The sequence below is a fragment of the Trichechus manatus genome, unplaced genomic scaffold (genome assembly GCF_000243295.1).
Source record: "Trichechus manatus latirostris isolate Lorelei unplaced genomic scaffold, TriManLat1.0 scaffold00112, whole genome shotgun sequence".
NCBI classification, from domain to species: Eukaryota; Metazoa; Chordata; class Mammalia; order Sirenia; family Trichechidae; genus Trichechus; species Trichechus manatus.
The window spans coordinates 2,772,328-2,793,740 of record NW_004444048.1 but is presented as its reverse complement, the minus strand read 5'-3'; the positions used below and the strand labels follow the sequence as shown (position 1 = coordinate 2,793,740).

General features: G+C 39.3%; 1 protein-coding gene across 1 annotated transcript in view; it reads left to right on the top strand.

Annotated features, from left to right (window-relative positions):
* The window catches only part of BCAT1 (branched chain amino acid transaminase 1), a 123,785-nt gene that overhangs the window by 75,098 nt on the left and 27,274 nt on the right, over nt 1-21,413 (top strand). Inside the window, exons 6-7 of the mRNA XM_023738016.1 lie at nt 11,254-11,417; nt 18,051-18,193. Coding sequence (XP_023593784.1) covers nt 11,254-11,417; nt 18,051-18,193 — 307 coding nt within the window. The remainder of the gene's footprint in view (nt 1-11,253; nt 11,418-18,050; nt 18,194-21,413) is intronic.

Sequence of the window (21,413 nt, the reverse complement as noted above, 5' to 3'; positions counted from 1 at the left end):
ATCTTTGTTGTGGAGGGACGGCGTGGTGCTTCTGCCTAGAGCGCCATCTTGCGGGAGTCCTCCTCTCCAGAGATTTCTTAACAACTTTAATCACCACCCCAAGCCTTGTTTAATTAAATTGAAGGAATTACATATATGCCTAGCAGTCTATAATGATTCACTTCAGGGATTGGAAGCTGGCACCAAGGTGGAAGTATTTGTCTTTGAAAATTGAACTTTATCCTAAGGGTTGGGTATGTGTTCAATTTCATGGACCATGATATGACAGTCTAGTATTAATTATTGCTTCTCATACTTATTAAGATTTAGTAGCTGCCATATAATTAGGGAGTAACTGCCAACAACCCTTGAATATCATTATATCTGTAAAGGTGCTCCGTCTCTCTGTGGGTCATTACATGCTTTATAATGAACCGACCCTTTGTTTTTAATTATTTTCATTGATACATACACGTTTTAGGACTGTTTTTGTGTGAGTCCTCATATGACTTCCACTCTTCTTTGATTAATAATTGAATTCATTACTAAAGTAATTTTAGATTTAGGATTATAATAGAAGAGTGTATTATTGGAATGTGTTTGATTAGCTATTAATATATAACTAGTGAGTAGGAATTGCCACTAAAAAGTACGAAGCACCAGTAGGTGGAAATTTGGGAAAAAAAATTTCTGTAGAGTTTATATTATTAACCAAATGCTAAACATGAATACTTAAACCTCATGTGAAAAGTTAAAATTAGAGGGTAAAATCATTTGCATTACAAAAAGATTCTTCATGCTGAAAAGTAATTTCAAGATCATTGTAATCAATACCTTCTGAAGTATTTATAGGTTATAAAACCTTAAAGAGAAACTAAAATCAGGAATGCTTCATACTATTGCTGATTACTTATCGATCAGAAATTAAGTTGAAACCTTAAATTATAATATTTACATAAAGAACATTTGCATGAATGATTACTATATTTTTATTTTACCAAACAAGAAACTAAAATTATGTATGACTGTCAGGTTCAGTACTGGATACCTAACAATCCTACCAATCATCGAAAAAGCTGGGTTTTGCTGATTTTAAGTCATCTACTTGACCCATTGTTTTGATGGAATACCAATTGAAATGTTTCAACAAACGGATGCAACACTGGAAGTGCTCATTCATCTGTGCCAAGAAATTTGGAAGAAAGGTAATCCAATAGAATGCAGAAATCACTGAACAGTATCATTAATATCACTTGCAAGTAAAATTTTGCTGAAGGTAATTAAAAAATGGTTACAACAGTACATTGATGGAGAATTGCCAGAAATTCAAGCCAGATCCAGAAGAGGATGTGTGTCTTAGGCTGGGTTCTCTAGAGAAGCAAAACTAGTAAAGCATATAAATATATATATAGAGAGAGATTTATATCAAGGAAATGGCTCACTTGGTTGTAGAGGCTTAATGTCCGAAGTCCGTGGGTCAGGATAGAGACTTCTGACTCACGTAGCCTCAGGGGCTGCCAAACCCAAGATTGACAGTTTGGAGAGCAGGGCTGTTGCTCACAGGCTGTGAAGATTGATGACTCTCAAGATCAGCAGGCAAGACCACAGGTAAGCTGCTAGCTCAAGTCCCAAGAACTGGAGTTCAGACAAACAGGAGCCAGTTGCAGGATTCAGAATGAGACAAAGCCTCTGAGCCCTTCTAGAATGTCCACCTGCACTCGAAGCAGGCCACATGCCTAAGGAAACTCCCCTTCCACTGATGGGCTGCTCACAGCTTACAGCAGATCCCATCAAATCTTAACAGGGAAGTGAGCACAACATCACACGACTGCCAAAACACTGAGAATCATGGCCTAGCCAAGTTGACACACAATCTTCACCATCACAATGTAGAATGAAGGATATCGTTACTGATGTCAGATGGCTCTTGACTGAAAGCAGAGAATACCAGAAAGATGTTTACCTGTATTTTATTGACTATGCAAAGGCATTCAGCTGTGTGGAGCTTAACAAATTGATGGACACATTGCAAAGAAGGGAATTCCAGACCACTTAATTGTGCTCACGAGGAACACGTACATAGATCAAGAGGCAATCGTTCGAGCAGAACAAGGGATACTGCGTGGTTTAAAGTCAGGAAAGGTGTACGTCATGGTTGTATCCTTTCACCGTACTTATTCAATCTGTATGCTGAGGAAATAATACGAGAAGCTGGACTGTATGAAGAAGAATGCTGCATCAGGATTGGAGGAGGACTCATGAACAACCTGCAATATGCAGATAACACAATACCTTGCTTGCTGAAAGTGAAGAGGCCTTGAAGCACTTACTAATGAAGATCAAAGACTACAGCCTTCAGTATGGATTACACCTCCACGAAAAGAAAACAAAAATCCTCACAACTGGACCAATAAGCAACATCATGATCAGTGGAGAAAAGATTGAAATTGTCAGGGATTTCATTTTTCTTGGATCCACAATCAGCACCTATGGAAGCAGCAGTCAAGAAATCAAGACGCATTTCATTGAGCAAATCTGCTGCAAAAGACCTCTTTAAAGTGTTGAAAAGCAAAGATGTCACCTTGAAGACCAAGGTGTGCCTGACCCAAGCCATAGTGTTTTCAGTTGCCTCATATACATGTGAAAGCTGCACGATGAATAAGGAAGACCGAAGAAGAATTGACGCCTTTGAATTGTGGTGTTGGCGAAGAATATTGGATATACCATGGACTGGCAGAAGAACAAACAAATTTGTTTAGGAAGAAGTACAACCAGAATGCTCCTTAGAAGCAAGACAGCGTGACTTTGTCTCATATATTTTGGACACGTCATCAGGAAGGACCAGTCCCTGGAGAAAGACATCATGCTGGGTAAAGTAGGTCAGCGAAAAAGAGGAAGACCCTCAAGGAGATGGACTGACATAGTGGCTGCAACAATGGGCTCAAGCATAACAACGATTATGAGGATGGTGTAGGACTCGGCAGTGTTTTGTTCTGGTGTACATAGGATCGCTGTGAGTCAGAACCGACTCTACAGCACCTAACAAGAACAACAACTTGGTCAACAACAATTTTAACAACATTGTTTTCAAGGTTTGTCTCAGTTGTAGCATGTATCAGGACGTCATTTCTGCTTATAGCTAGGTGATATTTTATTGCATGCGTATACCATATTTTGTTTATTCATCTGTTGATGGGTATTTAGGTTGTTTCCACCTTTTGGCTATTGTGAATAGTGTGACAATTAACAATGGTATATAAGTAACTCATTCCTGCTTTCAGTTCTTTTGGTTATATATCTAGGAATGGGATTGCTGGTAACTCTATGTTTAACTTTCTGAGGAACTACCAAACTGTTTCCACAGTAATTGCACCATTTTACATTTCCACCAGCAATGTACAAGAATTCCAGTTTCTCTATATCTTTGCCAACACCTGTTACATTCTTTCTTTCTTTTTTGTTTTTCTAATTATAGCCATCTTACTGGGTATGAGGCGGTGTCTCATTGTGGTTTGATCTGCATTTCCTTGATAATGTTGAGCATCTTTTCATGTGCTTATTGGTCATTTGTAAATTTTTGGAGAAATGTCTGTTCAAATCCTTTGCCCATTTTTTGTTTGATTTGTTTGTCTTCTTGTTAAGTTGTAGGAGTTGTTTATATATTCTCTATATTAAATCCTTATCAGCTATATGTTCCCAAAAAATTTCCCCCAGTTCTTAGGTTGTTTCTTCACTTTGCTGATAAAGTCCTTCGGTAAACAAAAGTTTTAAATTTTGATAAAGTCCATCATCCTACTCCATTTGAGAAATGGTGGAGTGAGACAATACTAAAATATATCAGGGCTAAGAATAGTGTCATTGAAAAGGGTAGAGTCTGATGTTAGGATCTTTCTACCCCTACAGGCTGTCAGGAATCAGTCCACCCAGCGCCCTTGAAGAGTCCCAGGCTGTCCACAGATCAGTAAGCAGATTTGAATTTTCAGCTGTTCTCAAAGACAAACTGACATTGGCTGATGCAGAATTTAATTAATTCCTCAGATTCAATTAACTTCACACTTTTACATTTGGATTGGCCCTAAATAAATTTTTGGAATCAAGCTCTACCAGAGAAGCAGTCCTGCTTTTGGTTAAAACCCACTTCAGGTACACAGAATGCAATCTGAATAATGCAGAACAACATTTTAAACATCTCACAGAAGCAGTTTCCCCATTCACAACTTCATTAGAAATCTTTCATTACAAGTCTATTAGTGCTCACGCTTTACAATTCTCCTGCCATTTTGTGAGTGGGGAGGAGCATGGCTGGAGATCAGATTTGTCAGCCCCAAATGGTCCCCTTGTTCATTTATGAGTCACTTCACAGGAAGCTTAAGGACATAGAAATTTCATAGACATATCTTTCTTTTCATTTTATCACCTTTTAAAATCTTTATATTACGCATGTATTTTCAACTCGCATTTATAACAATTCCCATGATGTCATTCTATTTCTTACCTTTTTCCCTCAGCAACGTGCTTTTCATTTCTATCCACGTTTCTGTGTCTTTCAAATCCATCACTTCTACCTGTTGCATAGTTCTCCGTACTCGGCATCTACCACATTTTGCCCCACTTCTTCTAAAGGGGTTCCAATTTCCTGCTACCTCATACAATGCTGCAGTGGACAGATTTAAAATATACAACCCAGGGAATCCAACCCGCAGGACTACTGAAAGAGTTATTGTTCCCAGCAGTAAGCCCATCTTACTTTTCCACCACAAGTATGTATTGCTGCTCTTCAGGGTAGTAATGGTTCCCTTTGATGAAGTACAATTGTTCAGTCATCATCACCTGACATGATGAAGCTATCCTAAGCTGTGTTGTGTGCTTTTTGTGTATTACAGTAACTGTGACAGCATCCCTGTGAGGTAGGTGCTACTGGCATTGTTTTAAAGATGAGGACACTGAAGCTCAAAGAGGTAAAATAGTTGCCTAAGATGTTACCACCAGGATTTAAAACCAGGCAGTGTGACTCCAGATCCAGTACTCTTAACCTCTGTGCTGTAACATCTACTGTGTGTTGCTCACTGTGTATATTAGTTTCCTAGGGCTGCCAAAACAAATTAGGACAAATTGGGTGGTTTAAAATAACAAAACTTTATTCCCTCAACAGTTCTAGTGTCTGAAAGTGTGAAATCAAGGTGTGTAAGAGCAAACCAGCATATGAAAGTTCCGTTTGCTTCATGCCCTTAACAACACTAATATTGTCAGGCTTATTAGTTTTATCCATTCTGATGTATGTAGTCTTAACTTATTTTGGTTTTGATTTTTATTTCCCTTCAGATAGATTATGTTGAGGACAGATAGTAAATATTTTTGGCTCTGCAGGCCATACAACTACCCAGCTCTGCCTCTGTAGTGCAGAGCAGCTATAGACAACACGTAAATCAATGAGTGTGTGCCAATAAGACTTTCTTAAAGAAACAGGCAGCAGGCTGAAGTTTGCTGACCTTTGATGTCAAATCATTTGAGAAAAGAAAATGAAGTATGGCTTTTCTAAGTGACTTATTCTGGTACCTCCTAAGTACTTCCCCACCACCTATTCTTAACCACTTGTTCAATAATCCATGGTAAAATTTATATTTAAGATTGTACTGGGAAAAATCAAATCCCCGTTTTTCTGACAACAAATGTGTTGATCAGTCCAAATTAATTTATTATTAATTCTGTCCTCTCTGTTCCACTTCTGTTTGCCTCTGTTTCACATGCAGCGCATCTGACCCTAATCATCCAGAGCTAGGTCAGACCTCACAAGTTTAAGGGCACAGTTCTTCAGGCTGCCAAGTCTGCCCAAGACCTCAGACACCAGCTACAAGTTTGGAGTCACCAGGACACACTCACTTCTGACCTGCTGGCTCCCATTTCTCCCTTGGGTTCAATAATTCACTAGAATGACTCACAGAACTCAGGAAAGTACTTTACTTATAATTACAGCTTTATTATAGTAAAAAGGATACAAATGAAGATATGCGTAGGGTGAGGTTTGGCAGCATTCCTGATGCTGAGCTTGTATGTCCCAAAAAGGGACATGCTAACCTCCCCGTGCATTGATATATTTCATCAACAAGGAAGCTCATAGAACTTGCATGCCCAGAGCCTTTACTGGGGCCTCATTAAGTAGGCATGGGTGATTGAAACATGCCTCCCCTCCCCCTCTAGGTCCACTGATATCAGGAGGTGATCTTTCTGGCATGGCCAGCCCCTACCTGAGTTACCTCATCAGCATAAACCTTTAGATGTAGTCTGGAAGCCTCATCAAAGATCCTTCAATCACTGGGGAAATTCCAAAGTTTTAGAGGTTGTATTTCAGAAACCAAGGACAAAGACCAAATTCTTTGGGTAAAGTTAAATTCTTTGCCTCACAGATTGATTTCAAATTTACCAACTTGTATTTTTCAGATAGTATAATAATGCTTGCCTATTTTCTAAATGCCCATTTTGTATAATTCCAATACTGAGTGTTGACTGTACTTCTACAGTCTATAATCATCTTTATGCTCTGCATATTCACATTCCTAACACTAAAATATTGACCGATTTACCACTATTACTGTTATCAATTGTTATTTATAAAGGTGATAATAGCAGTTGCTGTTTGTTGAATGCCTGGAAATGATCAGGTCCTGGGTGCTTTTCACATATTATCTAATTTAGACCTTGTACTAACCCCATTACCTTTACATATGAGAAAGCTTTGGTATAGTGAAAAAAGCTCTGGATTAAGGGTAGAAAGTTTCAAGTTTAAGAACTGAAATGTTGGGTAATTCATTTGTTTTGAGCCTCAGTTTCCCCAATTTAAAAGTAGGAATTATAATTATTAACTTCCTGGATTGTTTGAGATCACGAAGTGTAATGTCTTGGAAGCCAAAAACCAGTGTGTAACTATCGAGGGTTGTTATTATTTTTAATCTCTCAGCATTGCTGTTGTTAGTTGCCGTCATTGATTGTCACTCACGGCAACTGCGTGTGTGCAGAGTAGAACTGCTCCACAGGGTTTTCATGGCTCTGAACTTTTGGAAGCAGTTCTCCAGCCCTGTCTTCTGAGGGTTTGAACTGCCGACCTTTCAGCTGGGAGTTGAAAACTTAACCATTTGCGCCACACAGGGACCCAGTCTTTCACTAGCCCTCCCAATTTTTCCTCCGTAAACACCTCATGAATTGGTGTTCCTCCCTTTGTGATCCTCACAATACTCAAAGTCCTGCATGGATTGCTGCTTCTCTCCACACCCCTTGTAGCACCTCTCATTCCAATATTCTTTATCATTTCCCCCCTTATTCTTTTCAGAGAACCAGCAGGAACAAAGATCAGGCCACTGTTTCTGGAAAATGTTCTGTTATTTCCAGTTATTTTATTTCTATGTCACTTTTTTGCCTCGCCTAAGCCTTTTCCTGCCTTCTAGGCCCAAATATGGACTAATAGTACTTTTCTCAGCTCTCTTATCTGAGCTCTTTTTCTGCCATTATTCAAATAACCTCTGAAATCCTGCTTTTCTATAATTTTACAACTGACTCAGAAAGAAGTAATTTTCACTATGACATGGCTTTTTATTTTCTATCATACCAGAGTGTCTTATCATTATGTGTAAAATATACATATAATATACATATATAAGGGTATTTAATACCCTTGTATATGCATTTGTTATTTGCAAGGTTTAAGAGTCCTTTTATTTTTTTTAACACATTAAAATTTCAACTTCAAAATCAGTGTGATTCCTTGAGAAGTTATACACTTAGCAACTGAGATTTTATGTCCCTTATTTTTCATGGATACCCCCCCCCCACAATTCTATATGTATTTAAATAATCCAAGAAACAAATAAAGAAGACAGAGAATATAAAATCAGTCAAATTGTCCATAAGGAAACAAGACTTACTGAAACTGACTTATATAATTTACCAGCTATTATCTTCCATTTTTTCTCTATGTGGCTATTGTTTTATTTGATCAGAAGCCTGACCTTGTCATCACAGAATTGTGTCCACTGCCATTTGATTAATATATAATAAACTACTCTTAACCATAGCAACAGCATAGAATTTAAATTGCTTTCCAGGATAGAAGGGAGAATTAAAACAAAGGAATAAGTAATGGTTCCTGAGGGTTGGAAGCAGACCCAGTTACCAGGCTCCCTTCCTGATGGATGTAGTTGCATTTTGTTTATTCTTAATCTTAAAGCAGTGTGACCATTTTTAGTGAAGTCACATAGTTCTTTTCATGAAAAGACAATATAAGTAATCGTTCAAGGATGAAGTTGTCTAATTTGTGATCAACATCAGTACTTTAAGCACTTGTAAAGCATGAATTGATCTTGCTTGAATTTCAGAAAATAAAATGTTAGTACACATATACAGATTTTCTCTCAGCATTGAAAAAGTCTAGTCTGTAATTTACTAGCTTGCTAAGAATAAAAATATTACTTAAAGGTTAGTTGAGATTTTTTTAGAAATAATTTTAATGCATAGAATTATTATGTTTGCCATCTGTGCTCTCTATACTACCACCTAGTGGAATAAATGCAAGTTTACCTGTCATTTAAAATCAGGGAAGAGAAATGAATAGCTAAGATGGAATTCATCTCTGAAAAAATGGCCACGATGATGGGTTATTATAATTTTTTTTTAGTATAGCACATGTCTTGTAAAATACATGAGTCCAGAGATTAAAGAAAAAGACCCAGGCATCAATGTGATCCCTAATGAAACATTATCAGTTTTCCAGACAAGCTATTTTATTTAGAAACTTAGAAGCCAGATTTCTTAGTTTCCTAGCACTGCTCTAACAGAAATACCACTATTGGGTGGCTTTAAAGAAGAGAAATTTATTTTCTCACAGTTCTGGAGACTTACGGTTGTTGTTGTGTGCTGTTGAGTTAATTCCAACTCACAGTGACCCTATAGGACAGAGTAGAAATGCCCCCATAGGGTTTCCTAGGCTGTAAATCTTTATGAGAGCAGATCTTCAGGTCTTTTCTCCAGTGGAGAGGCTGGTGAGTTCAAACCTCTGACCTTTCGATTTGCAGCCGAGCGCTTAACCATTGCACCACGAAGCTTGTTCTAGGAGTCTAAATTCAGGGCACCAGTTTGGGGGGAAGGCTGTCAGCTCTGGGGACGATCCTTGTCTCTTTCAGCTTCTGTAGCCCCAGTATTCCTGGGTTCCTTAGTGATCCTCAGGTGGCCTCTATCTTCACCCTGAGTGTGCTGGCTTGTCTCTTCTGTTCGTTTTATATATCTCAAAATTGATTAGGTTTAAGACACCTCCTACACAGATATGGCCTCATTAACATTACAAAGAAAACGCTGTTCCTAAATGGGATTACATCCACAGGTATAGGGGTTAGGATTCCAACACATATTTTGGAGGGGCACAATTCAATCCATAACACTACATAAGTTATTGACTGTGTCCTGAATATTGTTATGTCTAAATTACACTGAGAAGCTTCTCTTTATTCCTTATTACAAGGGTCCATAAAAAGATTTAAAATATTAAGATTCAAAGCATCCCTGAAATGAAGGTATCATACTTACTTAACTGATAGGTAAATACAAATGGAGAGATATGATGGCCAAGTTTTATCAAAGCTGGGAAGAAAGGCAGATAGGCATATGATTCTGAGCTGTTCCTTCCCAAACAGTGAAACCTAAAAAGGCAAATGAAGCTTTAAGGCTCCCCATTCTTTATTGGTAGGATTATTCTTCTTTAATCTCCAGCTCGTGTGAAAGAAGCAGAAACCCCAATACTGATGTTGCTGACTAATTTCTTGGTCCTGGGTCATCCATCCCCCGTTTGCTCCATGGCCTCCAGGCCTGCCTGGTCCTCCAGACCTCCCTGGTCCTCATCTTCATGTGCACTGCTAATGGAGTTGATGTCCCATTTCATAAGGGCTGCACGCTTTTCAGATAACATCAGTGTGTACATACACAGATATGTTTTTATGCCTGTGAATATTTCACCTACCTGATTCTTGAGAATCTTGGGTAAGTAGTAGGTGAGGGATCATGGGTCAGTGAGCAATGCTGGGAGATATAATTGCAATTCAGAAAAAATATCTTAAAGTTCACTTTCAGAAAGTTTTCACCAAACATTACAGAACCACAAAATCAGCTAGACTTGATTCTCCTTTTCCTTTACTCTCATCCTTTCTGTGTCACCCCGCCAGGCAGACCAAGCTCTAGGGAAGACTGGATACAATAAGCAGCTTATATGTCCCAGGACACTTAACATCATATTATAGTCCTCACTTGTTTTCTTCTTCTGGCCTCAAATTGCACAGGATAGCCCAGTAACTTTTTGTCTTTATGATACCTAGCCCTCAAAACACTCCGCTGAGTTCTCAGTTTTCCTCCTAATAAACCACTGATCCTAACTGTTTTTATGCTGGGGGAATTTGTATGATTTTGCATTGTTGGCTTATGGTTTCCCAGTGTTTATGGGAAAGGCTGTCTTCTATCTTTGCTATTTATGGTTTAGGTTCCTGAGTCATTGATCACCTGCGTTTTTGAAGGTGTCTACCTTGTCTAGTCTTTAACTCCTGTGAAGCTACACACTTGCTGTCTGGTGCCTGACACAGTCAGGTGTGGTAATGGTAACCAGCCTCCTGCCAGAGGCCTGGACACGTCCACAACTGGTCACTAGGCTGTGAGACAGAAGGGGAAGTTAGAGAAGCAAATCTTATATTTCACCCCAAAAGAATATGTCTGGAGTCTTCCCTTTCCCAATTCCCAATCCGCGGGACATTGAAAGATGTTATATAAACCCAAAAACCAAACCCATTGCCATCGAGTCGATTCCAACTCATAGCAACCCTATAGGAAAGAGTAGAACTGCCCCACAGGGTTTCCAAGGAACGGCTGGTGGATTCAATCTGCCAGCCTTTCGGTTAGCACCCAAATGCTTAACCACTGTACCACCGGGGCTCCAGATGTTATATAGCTAGTTATTAAAAATATGCGTGTCCTTTAAAACCCTACTAACAAAGGGGAAAAATTACAAGTTAGTTTTTCCTCTAAAATCCTAACAGCTGAGAAAGCAAAGCAAAAAGAAACTTAAGAATTCCATGCTCAGTGTTTTCTTCTTCTAAGACCATCAGGCTTTGTGTGACTCAACTTTAGAAGTAGTAGCTGCTGTCATTAGATGGCGTCTTCTGGGATATAGTTACAGACCTATTCTAAACTCAAAGGCTGATGTCTACATTTTAAATTGCAACTGTGCTTACTTTCGCTTGATTGCAGCCCTCGCTTGGAGTCAAGAAGCCAACCAAAGCTCTGCTCTTTGTAATCTTGAGTCCGGTGGGACCTTATTTTTCAAGTGGAACCTTTAATCCAGTGTCCCTGTGGGCCCATCCAAAGTATGTAAGAGCCTGGAAAGGTGGAACTGGAGACTGCAAAATGGGAGGGTAAGAGAAAATCTGTGTCTCTGTCTGAAGGAGAGCCCTTCACGACCACTTAGTTATTGCCATTTCACTTTGATAAGGATGTACCTATTAATATGCAAGTTTGAATGCTCATTTTTGGTTCATGCTTAGCTTGCAGCGTTTGAAATGCACTAGTTGTTTAAAAGATAATCTGTGGCCCTTCATAAGGGACAAACATTGAATGTGATACATAGATAAGAACTAAAAAGTAACTAAAGCAGGAATGAAAGTAGTGCTTTGAATTCACTGCCCTGGACTCTGGTCCTCTTTGGCTGTGGTTGGCGGTTGGTGTAAAGAGCATCTGGTGCTGGGGCCGAGGCTCTCTGTTGGCTCCAAGAAGTCATGGCTGGGGAAGGTGCCTGTTCACTGAAGTGCTGTCTTCATTGCCACAGATTGTAGCCCCACCTGCTGCCAGCTGGCTGAGGGACAGCCTTGCTTTGGCTCTGTCAGTCCAGTCTCATAGGCCATATGTAGCTGGCTGGAAATAAAAGAGCATTTGAGAAGTGTTGGATAATTTCAGGGGTGGACTTGGCTGTGAATTGTAATGCCCTTCCACATGAACAAGAATAGCTGGACTAACCAGCGTGAGTTCCTCCCTTTTTATGTATCAAGTGCTGATGTGTATCACATACCCAGGGCAGCAGCAGTTCTGAAAGGTGACTCAGTGACAGTCTTCCAGGCCGTGATACAACATGTAGATTCGTGGAGCCCTGGGAGAGTCGAATGACGTGCTGCTGGGATGTTAGGGATTTTCACAGCTGGCTTTGACCCCTCGGTAGTCTTCCTGTATCTCCTTTTCCTTTTCTCCAAAAAAAAGTAGTTATAAAATTCTCTGTCCTGTCATTCCTGTTGGCAACTTCAACAACTGCATTCACTTAATGGGTAGAGAAATCCCAATGGAGTCCATTAACCTAAGAAGTCACTTTCTTTTCCTTCTGGTTTAGAGAACTCCTTGACTGTGTCCTAGGCTACCCAGGGTGAAAAGGGTGAAAACTGCTTTTGTTTTTTGTCTTGACTTCCCGTTTTTACTTCACGGAGTATATGCCTATGCACCACTGCATACCATGTGCCCTACTTGTTAACACTTCACTTATGGTGCACATTACAGTAAATCATAATCTTGATGGAGAGGTAATAATTATGAAAAATGCAATATTGAAAAAATTATTTTTTAAATCTTGCTTTCTTGCTCCCCCTGTCTGACTGTGGAAAAGATAACATGGGACACTTAGAAGTTATAAGGAAATCTTTATTACCTGGTATGTGAGAAGGTTGTTATTTATTAAATTAGAAAGATTTAGATGATATAACCTAGTACCACAGAATACATGGTCCCTATAGGCTAATTAAAATTACTAATTTGACTCATTAGGCTTAGGTGGAACACGATCAATGGAAGTCGACTAGGAATGTCTTAGGAGATCAAGAGACTAGAGGAGAGATACTGAATCTCAAACGAGAGCAAAAATAGAAAGAAGGAAGGCAGTAACCAAAAAGATGAACTTTTAATGATCTTCTATCACTTCCAAGAAGTTTTAAAGCTTTTTAATGCTATGCTTCAAACCTGAAGAAGCACAAGGGGAAAAAGTGAATTTGCGTTTAGTATCATTCTATTAGGTTGGAAAAGACATTTGGAAACAACCTTAAATTTGCGTATTGTTATCTCTTCTGTAAAACTAATTACTTCAACAATCAACTCCCAAGCATTTTTTAGGAGCCCTGAGGTGGTATTTATTAAAGAGCTATTAAGTTCCATAAGCCTGAGAACTTTCTACTTTCTACCTATGTGACTCTGAGGATGAGAGAGAAGAATTTTTTTTTTATTTCTAAGATTATCCCACTATTTTAGAGCCATTGAAGATAACATTATATTTTTTATTTCTAAACATTTCTATGTAAGTGAGAAAAATAATAAAATGACACACAGCTGAAGGAGAGTTCTGGCACAATGGATCTCACGGTGATTGCAATTCACTTTGGGAACTTAGCAAACTACTGATGGCTGGATCCAACCTCTAGAGATACAGCCTGGGCACTGGGATTTTCTTAATGTGCAGCCAAAGTTGAGAAGCGCTGAGCTTAGAGGTAAGAGGAGGGTCCTTCATCATGTCGTTGTTATTAGGTGCTGTCTAGTCAGTTCTGACTCATAACGACCTTATGTACAACAGAACAAAACATTGCCCGGTCTTGCACCATCTCCACAATTATTGCTATGTTTGAGCCCATTGTTGCAGCCACTGTGTCAGTCCATCTCGTTAACAGTCTTCCTCTTTTTCGCTGACCGTCTGCTTTACTAAGCATGATGTCCTTCTCCAGGGATTGGTCCCTCCTGATAACATGTACGAGGTATGTGAGATGAAGTCTCTCCATCTTTGCTTCTAAGGCGCATTCTGGCTGTACTTCATCCAAGACAGATTTGTTTGTTCTTCTGGTAGTCCATGATATATTCAATATTCTTTGCCAACACCATAATTTAAATGCATCAATTCTTCTTCGGTCTTCCTTATTTATTGTCCAGCTTCCACATGCATCTGAGGAGATTGAAAATACCATGGCTTGGGCAGGTGCACCTTAGTCCTCAAAGTGACATCGTTGCTTTTTAACACCTTAAAGAGGTCTTTTGCAGAAGATTTGCTCAGTGCAATCCGTTGTTTGATTTCTTGACTGCTGCTTCCATGGGTGTTGATAGTGGATCCAAGTAAAATGCAATCTTCGTCAACTTCAATATTTTCTCCGCTTATCATGATGTTGTTTATTCAGTTATGAGGATTTTTGTTTTCTTTATGTTTATATTTTTTAGGTGTAATCCATACTGAAGGCTGTAGTATTTGATCTCAGTAAGTGCTTCAAGTCTGCTTCGCTTTCAGCAAGCAAGGGTGTATCATCTGCATGTTGCAAGGTTGTTAATGAGTCTTCCTCCAATCCTGATGCTGAGTTCTTCATATAGTTCAGCTTCTCAGATCATTTGCTTAGCATACAGCTTGAATAAGTATGGTCAGGAGTGGATTATCCAAAAGGCAAGGTAAACACAATGCTTATCTTGCTTACCAGATCACTTGCAGTGAACAGTTTCACATTTTTTCACATCAAAGATTCTGTTTCTAAATATGGTTGACATCTGTCTCATCCTACAGAATCAAAGCCTCTTTTCAAATTTACAGTCCCTGACAGGAGCAGATGACCCAGTAAGCAAGGTAAACATGGGCTTTCTTGTGCTTACTTACTAACCTGTAGTGAACAATTTCACATGGGTTTCAGGGTGAAATTGTTCACTACAGATAAGAAAGCACAAATAAGCCCATGTCTACCTTGCTTACTCTGTCTATTGGATAATCTGCACCTGAGTATGGTGAACGGCTACAACCCTGATGCACACCGTTTCTGCTTTTAAACCACACAGTATCCCCTTGTTCTGTTCGAGTGACTGCCTCTTGGATAACAATTATGGGTAGCTTTGTGAAGAATGGAAATTCCAGAACACTTAATTGTACTCATGTGGAACCTCGTCTATGTCCAGGTTCCCCATAAACATAATTAAGTGTTCTGGAATTCTCATTCTCCGCAATGTTATTCATAATTGTTATGATCCACACAATTGAATGCCTTTGCATAGTCAGTAAAACACAGGTAAACATCTTTCTGGTATTCTCTGCTTCAGCCAAGATCCATCTGACATCAGCAGTGATATCCCACACTCCATGTCCTTTTCTAAATCTGGCTTGAATTTCTGGCAGTGTCCTGTCGATGTACTGCTGCAGTCGTTTTTGAATTATCTTCAGCAACATTTTACTTGCATGTGGTTTTTTTTCTTAATTGTATTGTGTTTTAGGTGAAAGTTTACATACAAATTTGTTTCTTATTCAAAAATTTATACACAGATTGTTTTGTGACATTGGTTGCAATCTGTGCAATGTGTCAGCACTCTTATCCTTTCTCTTTCCACCCCTGGTTCTCTGTGTCCGTTTGTCCAGTTTTCCTGTCCCTTCTTGCCTTCTCATCTTTGCTTTTGGGCAGGCATTCCCCTTTTGGTCTAGTATATTTAATTGAGCTAAGAAGCACATTCCTCATGGTTCCTCACATGTATTATTGTTTCTGTAATAGGCCTGTCTAATCTTTGGCTAAAAGGTGGACTTTGGGGGTGGCTTCAGTTCTGAGTTAGCAGGGTGTCTGGCGGCCATAGTCTCGGGGGTTCCTCCAGTCTCTGTCACTTCAGTAAGTCTGGTCTTTTTTTGTGAATCTGCATTTTGTTGTACATTTTTCTCTCACTCTGTCCAGAACCCTCTATTGTGATCCCTCTCAGAGTGGTTGGTGGTGGTAGCCAGACACCATTTAGTTCTTCTGGGCTCAGGCTGGTGGAGGCTGTGGTTCATGTGGTTTGCATGTGGTGTTGATATTGTCCTTCATCATGGAACGTCTTTATTCCCAAGCAATTTGTTAGTTAATTTGGAATGAATCAGTCTTCTTGCTCCCTCTTTTTAAATTATCCCTCTCCCTCTACCTTTTCTTTTTTTTGTTTTTCCTTGCCCTTTCTGCACTTAAAAGTGCAAGCTTTGAAGTCAAAAAGACCTGGCTTGAAAATCTAATGGCATTGGGCATGTTACTTAATTGTTTTAAGTCTCAGTTTCCTCATTTGTAAAATAAAGGTAATAACACCTAGCTTACCTGTGAGGACTAAGTGATATAAAACGGACCAAATTGCAATAACCATATATTGTAATGCTTATTACCTGCAGCTTTCTAGAATATTTCAGTTACTAGGGAATATTCATTCAGTTGCAAATCAGAAAACTATTGCAAACTACCTTAAGCAGAAAAAGAATTGATTGGCTCGTGTAAGTAGGACCTGCTAGGGGCTCAAAACATTGTTACCTAATCTGTAGTGTCCCGCAGGTGGGTGTGCTCTCTTTCCTTCCCATCCTGTCTCCTTCCCTCCCTCCTTCCATCCTTTTATCTCTTGTCATAGCTTCTGGCTCTGTGTTACCCTAAGGCTCTCCTAATTTAGGTGTCTTCTGTGAGGGGTGGTGATTGTGAACACTCCAGACTTCCATTATTCCAAGTAAGCTACCCCAGAAGGGGGAAAAAAAATCTGTCTTTTAGATTTCATACGTTAAAATGAATGAATGAATGACTGAGTGAATGAACTCAAAGATTTATATGAGCAGCTTAGGTCGCATGCCCACCCCTTCATCCAGTTTTGGCCAGGGACAAAATGCTGTGATGGTCAACCCAAGCCGATTGACTTGGCTCCAAAGGCACATGATTTTATAAGAGGGAAAATAGTGGGAAGGGAAGCTGTGCAGTAGAAAATGCAGATGTTCACTATAATATATGCCTCTTGGGCTTAACTCACACTTACATTAGAACACATCACACATTTTAATTTTACTCATGAGTCAGTTCACACTCACAGCGACCCTGTAGGACAGAACAGAACTGCCCCATAGGGCTTCCAAGGCTGTACATCTTTACAGAAACAGGCTGCTGCTACATCCTTCTCCTGAAGAGCAGCTGGTGGATTTGAACCTCGGACCTTTCAGTTAGCAGCCGAGCGCTTAACCGCTTCACCACCAGGGCTCCGTTTCAGTCTCACCCAGATGTAAAAGAGCTGATTTAAAGGCCTAAGGGGTTATTTTATGAAAGATTACATGATTACAATAATGCTTTGTAGTAGTAGCTGTTTGTTTGTTTCCTGCTGGGGGCTGTATAGTCCAAGGGTGGGCCTGCAGTTTACTTCCTAGTCCTGATTTTCTTAAGGTAATACTTCTCAGAATTATTCACTAATGTTCTCTAAAAACGGAGGGAAGTGAATTATACAACCAGGGGCTTAGGGAGGCAATCGAGTATTACATTTATTTGAGGACGCTCATGTTTTAAAAATTCATCCATATTTTGTGATATACTCTGTAATTTTCCATTTAAGTTTAGATAAAAGATAATGAATTAAAATTATTGTAAACTCGTTGTTCTAGGAAGATGTGTCTTGTTCCTTTTATTTTTGAATAATCTGATATGAATAGTGCAAATTGAGAAAAATTGACTTTTGGAATACTTTTAGGTCAAAATCAGGATTTTTGTCCCACAATTTGGGGAATTTAGACATTGGGCATTAGATGTTTCTTGAATATATTAAAAGGTCTCAGTTAAGAGGGCATGGACTTGGTGATCTGCTACTTACTTGCTGTGTAATTTGATATAAGTTGCTTCTCTAAGCCTCAGTTTCTTATCTAAACAAGGGAAATGACAGCGACTAACTCAGTATTGGTGTGAGGTTTACATGAAATAATTTATGTAAAATTGCTTGGCATGAATAAAAATACTCAACAACTCTTAACTGTTAGCATTAACTTGGCTATTCACTTGTGTTCTTGTATCTAGGATTCCAAGATTCTGCTTTGTGCTCTTTCAGATGAGTGCAATTAGATAAATCATGGAGCTTCTCTAATGAGTTTTTCGTTAATGTTATGCACGTAGAGAGGAGATATGTTAAGAACATAACATGTTGACTTACATCCACATGTGAATTGAAGACTTGAAGATTTTAGAGTATGGAAGTTAGTGTGTGGGGGGGAGAAAATGATTTATCTTTATAATCGGTATGTTTTCTTTGTTTTAAAGGAATTATGGCTCATCTCTTTTTGCCCAATGTGAAGCAATGGATAATGGGTGTCAGCAGGTTCTGTGGCTCTATGGAGAGAATAATCAGATAACCGAAGTTGGAACAATGAATCTTTTTCTTTACTGGATAAATGAAGATGGAGGTAATCCACTCTGGTTTCAGTTCTTTACTGCTTCTCAATGGGACTGGGAAGAACAGAACTAGAACCTTAGAACAAAGGAGCAGCACAGTTCCAAAGGCTAAGAGCCACAGTGCTTATGCTGTCCAAGTAGACATGAACTAAAGTTTACTAAAGTTATAAAGGTTGTGTTTTGGTTTTGGTTTTTGGCTCTGTTGTTGTTAGGTGCCATTGAGTCAAGTGACAGAGTAGAACTGCCTCATAGGGTTTCCAAGGCTGCAGTCTTTATGGGAGCAGATTGCTAGACCTTTTCTCCTTCAGAGCCCTGGGTGGCTTCGAACCACCAGCCCTTGGGTTAGCAGCCAAGCGGTTAACTGTTACACCACTAGGGCTGCTTTTTTGGCTCCAGACATATTTATTATGGATAGGGACTTAAGGAATTTGAGTCAACATTTTCTTGACAATCTTATGTTATGAACTTGGAATATATATAATTTTCCATGATTTGAAGGTTTGCTGCTCTATCCCCTTTGTCACTACCTTAACATTTCTCTTATCTGAACACCTTTGCATTTGGAGGTCTCCAGTATACATGTGCTATGTATAAAATAAGTCCCTGGGTGGGGCAAATAGTTTGCACTCGACTCCTAACCTAAAGGTTGGCAGTTTGAACCTATCCAGTGGCATTGTGGAAGAAAGGCCTGGCAATCAGCTTTCCTAAAAGATTACTACCAAGAAAACCCTATGGAGCAGTTCTGCTCTAACAGTTGGGGCCACCATGAGTTGAAATTGACTGGATGGCAGCAGGTTTTTTTTTTTTTTTTTTTTTTCTTTTTAGTGGAGTGGGTTATGTATAAAATGCTATAACAATAAACATGGTCTACTGAGTCTACTGGCATGGAACTTAATGTTCACTCTTGCTATAATTCTTTAATAATTGTGGCCATTTCTACATATAGTATTTTTATAATATATCAGAAGCCTCCACATTTACTCTGGAGCTCAGTTTTATGAAAGTACACTATTTTTTTTTTTTAAATTGTAATTTAGGTGAAGGTTTACAGAACAAATAGTTTCTCATTAAACAGTCAGTACACATATTGTTTTATGACATTGGTTAACAACCCTACGACATGTCAATACTCTCCCTTCTCAACCTTTCTTTTTTTTTTTTTTTGGTGAAAATATACATAGCCAAAGATACACCATTTCAAAAATTTCTACATGCACAATTCAGTGACATTGATTACATTCTTCCAGTTGTGCTGCTGTTCTCACTTTAGATGAAGGTTTACAGAACAAAATAGTTTCTCATTAAACAGTTAGTACACATGTTGCCCTATGACAATTGTTAACAACCCCACTACATGTCAACACTGTCCTTACTCAACCTTGGGTTCCCTGTCACCAGCTTTCCTGTCCCCTTCTGCCTTCTAGTCCTTGTCCCTGAATTGCTATGTCTCATTAGTCCCATTTTGTTTTATGGGGCTGTCCAATCCCTGGCTGAATGGTGAACCTTGGGAGTGACTTCACCACTGAGCTAAAAGGGTGTCTGGGGCCATACTCTCCAGGTTTCTCCAGTCTCTTTCAGGCCAGTAAATCTGGTCTTTTTTTGTGCGTGTTAGAATTTTGTTCTACATCCTTCTCCAGCTCTGTCCAGAACCCTCTGTTGTGATCCCGGTCAGAGCAGTCAGTGGTGGTAGCCGGGTACCATCTAGCTGTACTGGACTGAGTCTGGTGGAGGCCTTGGTAGCTGTGGTCCATTAGTCCTTTGGACTAATCTTTTCCTTTTTCCTATTCTCTTCGTTCTCCCTTGCTCCCGAAGGGATGAGACCAGTGGAATATCTTAGATGGCTGCCCACAGGCTTTTCAGACCCCAGATGCTACTCACCAAGGTAGAATGTAGAACACTGTCTTTATAAACTGTGTTATGCCAATTGAGCTAGATGTTCCCGGAGACCATGGTCCCCACAGCCCCCTGCCCAGCAATTCCGTCCCTCAAGGAGTTTGGATGTGTCAGTGGAGCTTCCATGACTTTTCCTTGTACAAGTTGTGCTGGCTTCCCCAGTATCGTAAAGTACACTATTTTTAAGGGCAGATCAGCTGTACCTTGAAATTGTTGTACCAGATCCTGGTCCATTCAGGGCCTTTAGAAAATAAGTGTACTGTAAGAATAAGCGCTTCTCTACTACCTATACTATCCTAGATGTTCATTACTTCTGTTTGCTATTCTTTTCTGTTTTGTTTTGTTTTTTGTTTTAGTTGGAAGAGATCATAGGGGCTCAGTGAAGTGTTGACAGTGCCTGTGGTATTGGATTAAATGGAAAATAATGAAAGAAAATACAGATCTATGCCTTTATTTCCGTTTTGGAATTATGATGTTGTTGTTGTGTGCCATTGGGTCGATTCCAACTCACAGCGACCCTATAGTCATACAGAATTTAGAAATAATTTTTTAGGTTTAAGCTCTTCATTTCACAGTAGTGAATGTAGTGACTAGAAGTATAAAATGGTAAGCTTCCAAATACATGTGGAGTTTCCGTATTGGTTTCAATTAAATCTTGAAATGAACTTTTTATTTTTCAGCAGTTATAGTAGCTTCTATTGCTCTTGTGTTATTTGGCTGCGAAAAGAGGAAAATGGTGATTCAGATGAGGCTGAATCAGAGCTATGCACTAATTTGAGTGTCAGTTACAGAGACTAACAAGATGAGTCTTATATTCCAGTTAGAGGTTGGAGGAGGAGAAGGTGTGGCGAGTGTACCTTGCTCTGAGGTCGGCCGTTGGTGATCCGTGGCATATGAAAAGCCAAATTACAGACTGTGCTCGCAGTACTTGGCATCATTTAAGAACAAAATTTATACTGGAATATTTCTGATTTCTAAATTTGAGTTTTCCATGAGTCAGAATCAACTCTACGGCAACTGGTTAAGTCTGAGTTATTGCATATCACGTATATCAAGAGCTATGCTTGAAAGTTAACAGCCAGTGTTGAATTCTGTAGATAGAAGATAATAGATTGATTCAGCTTTTCTTCCTACTCTCTCACTGCCCCCCTGAGGGGCAGTGGGAGGGAAGGAAACACAACCCAAAGCAAAAACAGTTGTAACATACAGAAGCAGTGCCATCATTATTTATGGATGGGAGATGTCAGAATTTAAGCATAGTCAGAATCAGAGCTGCATGATTTAACCACAAACCTCAGAAACTGTCCTGATGAAAAATTATCCTTTATCCAAATGATG